This window comes from Lasioglossum baleicum, chromosome 16 (genome assembly GCF_051020765.1).
Source record: "Lasioglossum baleicum chromosome 16, iyLasBale1, whole genome shotgun sequence".
Classification (NCBI taxonomy): domain Eukaryota; kingdom Metazoa; phylum Arthropoda; class Insecta; order Hymenoptera; family Halictidae; genus Lasioglossum; species Lasioglossum baleicum.
Window position 1 is genome coordinate 2,798,986 of NC_134944.1, and position 10,379 is coordinate 2,809,364.

At 42.1% G+C, this 10,379-nt stretch overlaps 1 protein-coding gene across 1 annotated transcript; it reads left to right on the forward strand.

Annotated features, from left to right (window-relative positions):
• The first annotated feature begins 305 nt into the window (after positions 1 to 305).
• LOC143216917 (uncharacterized) lies at positions 306 to 6,522 on the forward strand. Its single transcript, XM_076440499.1, has 5 exons — positions 306 to 453; positions 569 to 1,085; positions 1,339 to 1,644; positions 1,744 to 2,194; positions 2,254 to 6,522. Exons 2-4 carry the CDS (start codon positions 570 to 572, stop codon positions 2,143 to 2,145), a joined length of 1,224 nt encoding a protein of 407 aa, XP_076296614.1. The 5' UTR covers positions 306 to 453; position 569; the 3' UTR covers positions 2,146 to 2,194; positions 2,254 to 6,522.
• Positions 6,523 to 10,379: the final 3,857 nt, after the last annotated feature.

A 10,379-nucleotide genomic window follows, 5' to 3' on the forward strand; every position in this document is an offset into this window, starting at 1 on the left:
GCACGATGCGACTCGAATTCTTTCGAGTTTACTCCACGACGTGGAACGAAAATTTTGGAAAGATTGCAATCGGTCGAAATTGCAGAGAAAATACGCCACACGTTCGTACGTACACACGTTACAAAATAAATGAACTAAATTAAATGCACCACGTGGTATATTTTGAATTATTTATTGAAGGAGAGTATTTGTTACAATATAATCACGATTTACACTTCTCTATACGACTTGACCTGTCAAGCTCCGTCACCAAACTGTTATTTGGTGTCAAAGATCATCGAATGAATCAGTCGCATGATCTCGTCCCTCTGTAACATTAACTTCCTTGTTAGAGGCTCTCTTCGTATCATGCCCACTCTTTGATTCAACTGATGACGTGGCATGGTTGCCGTATGCACTATGCACGCTCAGTTGTATTCGTGTTGTCGACTGTGAAGCTTGTGCACTCGCAAAGTAAGTGATAAGAGAAAACGAGACATTCCTGGCTCGATCCTGCAGCCGCACGCTGTACGTAAATCTGTGAAATCATTTTTCGTAAAATATCGCAAACGACGATTTGTTTTTCAAGAATGGAGATGAAGAACGCGGAAGTCGATGAAACCGTTGTTCGGGAAGCACTGCGAAATCAGTTGTCCGACGAATCGGTGGAAATACTGAGCATCGCGAACCAATCCTTCTCAGAAAAAGGATTGAACTTCTTCAGCGAACTCCGCATAGTTACCGTAAGGTACAGGGAAATTTCAAAAAATGGAGAATCGAGGGAGGAGCGTTCGACAGCGTTCGTTGTAAAATTGGATCCATTGGACGAATATGTAAAAGGCATGGCTCACCAACAGGACCTGTTCCCTGTCGAATCGAGGTTTTTGCGCGACGTTCTGCCGATGATAAGGGAGATGATCGATCATCCTGTAGGACCACGATTATGGTTCAGCTGCGACGATCGTCGCGTGTTGATAATGGAGAATTTAAACGAGCAGCGATTTTTAATGAAGAATCGCCAGGAGGGCTTGACTTTCGGCCATTGCTGCTTAGTTTTGAAAACGATGGCGAAACTTCATGCGGCCTCTGTCGCCGTTCATGAAAAGGTTCTTATTTTATTTTTAACCCCCTCGACGCCCCTCGCGTCAACTTTTGTAAGATACCTCTATAAAACAATAATATTGTTCAGATTTAGAATATAGAAATATTCAATATTTCATTTCGGATGACGTTCGAGGTGGATTGATCTCTCTGTTGACTGTGAATGACTCTTTTATGCGACTATACTCGAGTGCATACGAGAGGTTCAGGTTTCCAACGAATTGTTTAGGGTAACATTATCATGCTTGATCTGCATAGAAGCCAGAACTGACGGAACCGTTCCGAGATGGTGGCATACTATCAAAGAAATGTCCGAAAGAGTTCTTACGATTAATGGAAGTGAGTCTTCAGCGAATAGGCGAGCAGATAAATGGTTGGTCGGACGAGAAATGTGTCAGAGCAGCGCCGAAGATAATCGAGATGGCTAAGTCGATCGGAGAGAAGAGCATGAACGCATACGCATACGACCCGGATGAGTTTTGCGTGTTAAATCATGGGGACTGTTGGATCAACAATATCATGTTCAAAGAAAATGAGAGGGGCGAACCGGTCGATGTGCGTTTGGTAATGTTCGTTCTTCTTTTACTGTGCAAAACTAACAATATTACTAATCTCTCAGTTGTTAACCTGCGGCACAGAATTATTGTGTATAAAAATTTTCAGGTCGACTACCAAATGGCCGTCTACACTTCTCCAGCAATCGATTTGCTGTACTTTCTAAACATTTGCCCGGAATTCTCCATAATCTATGACAAAGACGATTATTTCGTCGAGCTGTACCTGAACACCTTGAAGGAGACCATGGAAAGAATAAACTGCAAAACGAGCCCGCCAACGATGCAGCAGTTGAAACAAGCGTTGCACAAACGAAGAGCGTATGCCGTTTTCGCAGGTGTCGTGCTGCACTTGCGAATGATAGCGGACAAGGAAGATACGGAGAATTTCACCGAGGTGTTGATGAAACTATGCGGGGAGACTAAAATGGACGTTCTCAAGAATCCGAATGCTGTGAAGCTGACGGCGAAAATGGTACCTGTGATGGACGAAAGGGCCTACTTCGACTGACGAAAGGAGATTCAACAAGAAACTATTTCTAATAGTTATAAGTTGAAAGGTGATACCGACATTTCTACATTTCTTCTCTTTAAATTTCTAATATTCATTCATTTTCAGATATCCCGATAGAAATATTCTCGAGTAAGTTTCATTATTGAACTTTTTAATGAGACTACTTACAGAAGAATTAAATAGCATATGGTAATAGCCGCAGTAGTATCAAACATAGTTCTAAACTCTAAACTGACCATATATGTATACGTATAGATTAGATTATATTAGATTAGATTATATTAGATTAGATATAGATTAAATAATATTTAAACATACTGCGCTTATTTTTTAGATATAAGTGCAAACCTGTAGGTGCTCTTTCGTCTGGAACACTTTTTCGTATCACCTATAATTCTCGAGTAACGGAATTTCGTCGAGAAAACGTGGTTTTCAACGGTGGCACTGTGCTACGTCCCAGCAGCATCCTGCTGGTTAAGGAAAACTGCCTGGCACCTAGCTCAGTTGATGAACTTTCGAAAAGCTGCTTCGAGGTCGAACGTGCGGATTCGGTGGTCTGCCGGTAGCAATTGATTTATTGTAGGGCAGTAAAGCAGTAGGCTAAAAGGTCTCCGAAAGCATCGTCTCGGTAACCTACATCGTGAACAGAGAAATTGTTGTGGCGAGCCTCGATGGGGAGGCTTTTGCGTTGGATCTCTCATCTGTGAACGAAAAACACGGACAACGATGTCCTATCCTCGGGGAAGAGAGAGAGAGAACGCTATCTTCTGGTTCAAGGTATTCCCCGAGTTGCTCTAGCTAGCTCCTCTAGCTTTCTCACTCTTTTCATCTGTCGCTGCGAGACTCGCCCGGTTAACGACACCCCTCTTTCTCTACGAGACGACGGAAGCTGACCTGGAGGATTCGTAAATCACAGTAGAAAGGCGAATACGAAAAATTCGGTAGTCGATCTAGCAACCTCGAGAAAGTCGGGTGCCATAGAGAACAAGCGTCGGAGAAACTGAGGGATAATAGAAAAAATAGCCAGCCCGTGAAGTATCCGGATTACTCGGTCGTCAGCGAGCGAAAATTCCGGTAGCAGACCGCGATTAGTCACGAATCCGCTCCGGGAAAACGTCCACAGGGTGAAACTCGATTTTACTCGCCCCCATTCTTGCCCAGGTTCCCATCTTATGGTGAAACCAGGCGGGGTGTGCTCCTGATTGAGATTTCTCGGACGATTATCCCTTCGCGACGTCCCTGCACCTCGGGAGATTGATATAATTGATCCAACGGAAATACTTTCAACCGATTTGAATAGCGGAATTAATTTACAAGATTATAGCAGTGTGTTACAGATTCCAGAACGAAGCGGAACGAAACGAAAGAATGACAGGATCTCCGGACCAAAGGACTGGATAAATCGTTTGAAACTCTGAAAGGGGTTACGAACTAATCCCACGATTTTTCAGATGCTACGGTTAATATAGTTTTCACTAGGAATTCGTCAATGTCTCGCGTTCGAATAACGTCCACTCTTTGTGCGGTTTGACAAAGGCGATTTTCTGTGCCTGAGAAAATTCTTCGAGAATTTTATTTGAAACTGTGAACGAATGTCTTCATCAATTTATACAAATACATTACGTTCAGACTAAAATAGGAATAAACTTTGGGAGATCCCACGACCACGCGAAGCCTCTAGAATTGTATTTTAAACTGTGGACATCAATTTACAAATTATATTACGTTCAGACTAAAATAGGAACAAACAAATTTGTGCGAGATATAGTTGATACGGGGTAAATTGATCTGTCTGGAATCGATTAGGGAGATTCAGCTCCATATAGCGTTCGGTTGGAATCTTGGCCGAGAGATCCCACGACCACCCGAACAAGGCCCGCATCTTGACATCCGCCGGTACACCATTTAGCAATAATTTACTCGAGGTCGCCACGGAATACCATCGAAAAATTGAGAACGGCGTGCGTGGTGTCGTTGACACCGAAATCGGGCTACAGATCCCACGGGTATATTGTTGTCCAATGACACGTTTGTATTTACACGTCGCGCGCCAAAATTGCATGTCCCGTCCCGGTGTAAATACGCCCGTATGCACCGCGAGCCCGGAGAATAATATTGATAAGTGGTTCCTCTTTTCTTCTTGCAAGCCGTCTTCGTTTATGCAACACAATTCTCGATTGAATTCGATTCGAGATACGCCGCACGGAACAGGTTCACGAATTTCAATGAAACGATCGGGGACCACTCAGAAACGCTTCTGTCCAAAAGATTCAGTCCAAAAAGGCATTAGAACGATCAAATTGCGAATGATTTACACGAATAATTGATTTTGATTAAACATTTGCTACATAGAAGTTAGAATTGTGGAATAATTTTTACTGGAAATTAGAATTGGAGGAATTGTGGATTTTAACTTTTTTGAGAAGTTAAAACCATTGGTTTGCTACACAACGTGAAAAAATGTTTAAAGAATTGCAGAGAAAATACTAAAAGTTATATTTAAAAAAAAAATTCTTTTCACAATTATTTAAACCAATTGTTGTAACTTCTAACAATAGTTCAAATCGCATAGTCCAATATTTAAAAAGTTATCGTTGTTTTTTAGAGCTTCCGAATATTAACGGGAGTCGCTGTGAATATTTGCAGAACAGACGATTAAACAAAGATAGCATTTGTCAAATGTTTGCAATGGATACGGGAACATCTGTTCGAGCAGATTTAAATGGACCGGTTCGAGGTCTGGGTTTTTCGCAGGCGAGAAGCTTAGCATTTCGTAAAAATTAAGAAAAATTTATGGGGGTAATACGGAAGCACAAGGAACGGCCGTAAACCGTGGTACGTAGAAACGAATATTTAGGGTGCACTGAGAATGCCGCGGTTCTACGATGTTTTGGACATTTGCGGCCGCAGTAGCATTGAAAGTCAACCGAATATTTCTCGACCGTGCTGTACATAAATCATGGTATACGGATTTATGGGTCAATTCCGTGTGGCCGGAAGGTAAAGTTGCCCATTCGGAGAGCTTTCTCCTTGGTCGGTGGCTCTTTCACAGCGTCTTTGACCAGTTTTCACGAGGACCTTGCACAAATTGCTCGCCAGTGTAGTTACGACACTATCCTTTCTCCCCAGCGGACAGATTTTTGCCGGAAAATATGGCCTGGTCACCAAATGCGGTTCCGATTCACTTCCAGCACCCAAAAACATTTTTTTATGTCATGTAACGCGGGCACATCACTTTTGCCGACTATCGGAGGAATTCTAATCGGAAACTGTATTGTCAATAAATTTTTCTAGCATAGAATATGATGAATTTTACGACGATTTTTATCATTCACAATTATTGTATCTATCAAATGCAATACATTAATATACGAACGTAACGCGATGCAGAATTGAATAAAATTTGTCCACAATTCATTTTGCACGTACAATCGGAAAATCGTTTATAAAAACGACACGATAAATATTCAATAAAAATTCATCGAAAAATTAAGGTCTAAATTTACACGCGAATAATCGTCTAATTTATTTTAATTCGCAACGATGCGTATTACACTTTTAACAAAAAAAAAAGCATGAATTGAATAGAAACGACGAAATCTCTCTATAATTTTCGTTCGAAAAATACATTTCTATTTCGGCGAATAATACCTGAATAAAATAAATACGTATGCGTGTCGAATCGAAATGCAGAGATATCGTTTTTCTCCCGGTGAAAATAAAAATAATGAAGACAATTATAAACAATGGTCGACGTGTGCGTAGTCGATTTTTTGCCACCGCGAGCTGTTTCAACGGTGTGTAGAAACGAGCGGGCGTAACGTGATTTCTGTGTTCGGACGTGATTTTTCTATGAAAGGCAGAAGCCAAATGCGATTATGATCGCTAGGGACATGAACAAGGGTGAGCGAATTATAACAAAACGAGAGCGCTGTTATAGTACTCGCGTCGCGCGACACGTGGCGAATCGCGTTCTGATATTGTATCACTGTCTGCCACGTGACCATCACTTTATAAGTATACATATACACCGTATCACGCTCGGTTGGTGGTACATATCGAGGAACGGCTTTGAATCAAACATGACCCACGAGTATCACGGAACCCGAAACTTCGATCCAACGAGCCTTAAACAAATCTCTTCGTCTCAATTTTCAATTATTTTCTATTCAAACTTTCTTGGATCTTTCCTGCGCTTTGATACTATAATAATATACTCTACTTCAGCCTCACGGCTAGAAAACTCGATTTGGTTTACATAAACCTAACCAATACAATTATATCTTAACCTTTCATTCATCCATTCGCTCACTCGCCGCTAGACCGTGGATCTTTATGCATTTATGGCTTCTGAAACTGTTCAAAAAATTATTTCAATTATTTAAAATTCGTTTACAAAAATTGAAAATTGCATAAACATCCGCAGTATGTATACTCATAACTCTTCTTTTTCTTACATACAAAGTATTTCCACATATTCGAATGTATAGAGGCAATTTCCATTGTCCGTTTTGTTCTTGTTAAGTATTTGGTCAGTCGTCGGTCCAAAGTACGTCCAGCAAAGTGTCTATGTGTGGGTGGGTCGAAAGGATGCACCATTTGGTCCTTAAATAACCGAGAAAAGTGGATCAACATGTTGAAATTGTGAAAACAGGCGAGTCACAGTGCCGACGTCGTACGTGTCTGTTAGGGGTGTCAATTTGTCCACTGGAAGTGTAGTTTGTCCCTGTTTGTTTCCAGGAGAGCTTTATTTGCAGCACACAAGGACCACGAACGACAGCGGCAGTTCAAGGGGGTGGTGTGACGGGGTGTGAGGGGGGACAGGCGGGGGTTACTACAGGGAGGGGTTTGCAGGGGTGGGCAAGAGGGTGAAGCCCATAGAGGACTGTGGAAAAGTGGACGCTTCGCGTTATAACGACGTCCTGATGCCAGCTTCTTGTTTCAGGACGGAGAAAAAAGATCGGTAACGAGGCGAGACTACGACAGAAACAGCTGTTTCACAAAAGCGCCGATCCGGGGAAACCGGGTCGCTCGGACGACTTCGTTTTTTCGGGAAAATACTGGTCCGAACTTCGTTTTTTAATGTTCCAATAAGCGTCAACTTCGAACGTTGCACATTTACATTTTGCTCCGTCAACTGTTTTTCGAAGAAGTAGTTGTTTGCTCGCTTTCCAACAATTTCCTAAAAATATGGTGGCAGTTTAAAGAACATTCGACCAGCTGATTCGCCTTTTATTTCTTCGAGAGGCCATTATAAGAGTCTCAATATTTTCCATGAATCGAGACTCGACGAGATTAGCCCACAGAAATCAGTATTCGCGTATTCAGCATCGGTGGTAGTTATCACCGAGGATAATGTGTACGCGTGACCGCAATTGCCCTTCGCAATGGTTAATTTCATTGTCGTTGAACAATGCTCGAGGATGACGAATAGTAATCATACGTGGATGAAGTTGTAACCAAAGTTGCTTTCGAAGCCGCAGGGACAAATCATTCGATGAAAGAGAGGGGCCGGAGAATTGTAGGAGAGGAGTACATATAGAAAAGCCTATGGGGGAGAACGGTACGTAGCAGAGCTGCGACGGGGTAGTAGTTGCCACTACGATGGCAGGGGAATTATGTGCGTTTGACGCACGTGCGTCTGTTGCGCGCCGTATCGAGTGCAAACGGGGCACGAAAACCCTAACAACAAGGGTGAGAACATGCCGCACAGACAAAATGTGACATCCGGATCGGTCAATTCCCAAGGTTTCCGAGAGAGCATCGGATACCCCCACTACCCCCATGCTCGGCCTTCGACATCCTTGTCTGACGGGAAATTGATTTTTCTTCCGCAATCCTGTAACAATTCTCCAATCTCCAAAAAGTGTCGCTCAACTGTACGTGAAGAATGGGGCTTAATTCTCCAAATATTTTAGGGTGATTTTAATGATTTTTGGATCTGTCGTAAAACTTAACATTTTCAACAACTTTTTCCTTCCAATAAAATTCGAACGATTCGAACCGTTGCGCCGAGAGCATTCAAAAATTTATTGACAGCAAATACGATCGATAGAAGAAACATATTTACTTTTTCCTTCGCTTGCAAAAACTTGGATCTTGAATCAATTGTTCATTGAATACACGAAGTTCATTATTTTTAAAAAATATTTCATTGTTATTTCTCCGAAACGGGTAGACTTTTTAAAAAATTTTTTTCTGAATAATGCATTGTCATCCAGTTCTGAGCTATGTAACAAATCCCAAGTCTCTAGCTCATCAGGAAGTTGGTTTAAAATCAATTGCAAAATTTGCCACCGAACAAACAAACAAACAAGAAAGCGAGCTAATAAAAACGTGGTAGAAAATAGTCTGAAATGCGTATACGATTCTTAATATTTTAATTACAATAATTACCGTTCAGCTTGTCCGAGGATAAAGTGCTCTTGTAACCCAAATGTAACAAAAATTTTATGCAATAAACTCGGAAAGTAAAACTGACTGTGACGAGCATGCAGTGGGGAAACTTGTTTAAAATGTTGATTTCTACGACATATCCAAAAATCATGAAAATCGATGAGGGCGTCGCACACGGAAAGGTTGACCTATTTTAGGCTGGACAGAGAAAAATAATTACGTGAGACTAATGAAAGATGATGAAGGGTAGAGGAGCGAATGACGAAGCAAATGACGGAGCAAATGGCAAAGACGGGTAGCAGATTCATAAGGTCCTCCATAGACGGTTACCATGGCGTTGTTTTCGTCGTGGAAAGGACAGGACAGAGAGTTTCACCGCGATTGCTGTAACAGCATCGCCGTGACGAGAGACGCGCGTATCGGTAATGTAACCAATCATCGGGGACGAGTCTGTCTGGTTTTAAAGCTTGGTAGCGTCGGTGTTGGGTCGTGTACCCTCGGCGCGAGGTTATACTCGGCGCGAGTTGGTTTAGGTTCGGGCTCCCCGTAACGAGGAGTTTAATGACATCGTCGACGTCCACGTCGGACACGTGAATGTCAGGGGAAAGTTTCTCTCTCTTCTCTATTTTGATGTATCTGTGTCCATCGACGTACAAAATTTACCTTCGCCGACGTGTTACCGTGCGTTCATTTTCGGAACACTCATTGCACTCTGTCTCGCTCTTACGTTCGTACATTTACATACAGATTGTTATTTTTTTTTTGTTGCAGCCTCCGGCGAAGGAACGACGCGAAAAATATCATTATAGCAGCCGCCGGAATTTTAGAGTAATGGCGAGAGTTTTTCTAATTTTTTCACACAATTTTCACCAATATTCGGCTCGCCTGTTGTTTTTCTTTCGCGTCTCTATTGTCTAGTGTTGCGTCCATCGATCTATCGCGCGCATTTATTTGCGACTGTTTTTTATATGTTTCGATGAGGAAACAAGTAAAAGATTTTTCAATATTTTTTTATTTTGGTATTCGATCGTCGATTATTTTTAAACAAATTTTCTATACTAATTATGCTCGTTCACTGGACGGATCAGCGTAGATGGACTAGTCCCTAGTTCGAAAGGGATCGAAGCACGACCCGGAGATTTTTTAAGGGTAACTGCAGTTTCCCCGTAGCTGCAAATTGGTTAGAGATACACGCAACGACATTGGTGTAGAGAAAGGGGCACGTGGCCGACGTAACAATATTCCGGTCCCCCGCGGTTAAAACAGTAAAAAGATGGACGAGAGACACGCGGCTCTTACGCCAGTTAAAATAGGCACACGAGCCAAGTGACACGAGTAGAGGATGCGAACCAATGGTGCGTGCTTGTCCTAGTCGTTAACGTTCGCGAGTACCCCCTTATTTTTATATTAAAATCACCTTCCCTCTCTCTTTGCACAGCTTTCTTTATCACGGCCCTGACAAAACTGCGACACTTCCACTATAATTAACTCTTTCTCAATGTTAATAAACTTACTGCAATTTGAATTCAATGTGGCATTGGGAATTGCGGTGTTGATAACTTTCGGACGCGCTGCTGTCACACGTGCGCAATAATTAACTGGTAACTCTATATCCTCGGTATTAAAAATCCTATACATTTTCTCGAATCGCTTTTACGACTGTACGCCCACCCACGTTTTAATGTTCGAGACAGTTTAATGGGAGTTTGAAAGGTCAATTTTCACAACATTCTTGACTGGACAGAAGCGTGAAACGAGCATTTATTTCAGCTGGTCGTGACCCTTCTCGAAAGACTTAGTGGGAGTGATGTTTAACGAGCCTTAAATTAAAACGG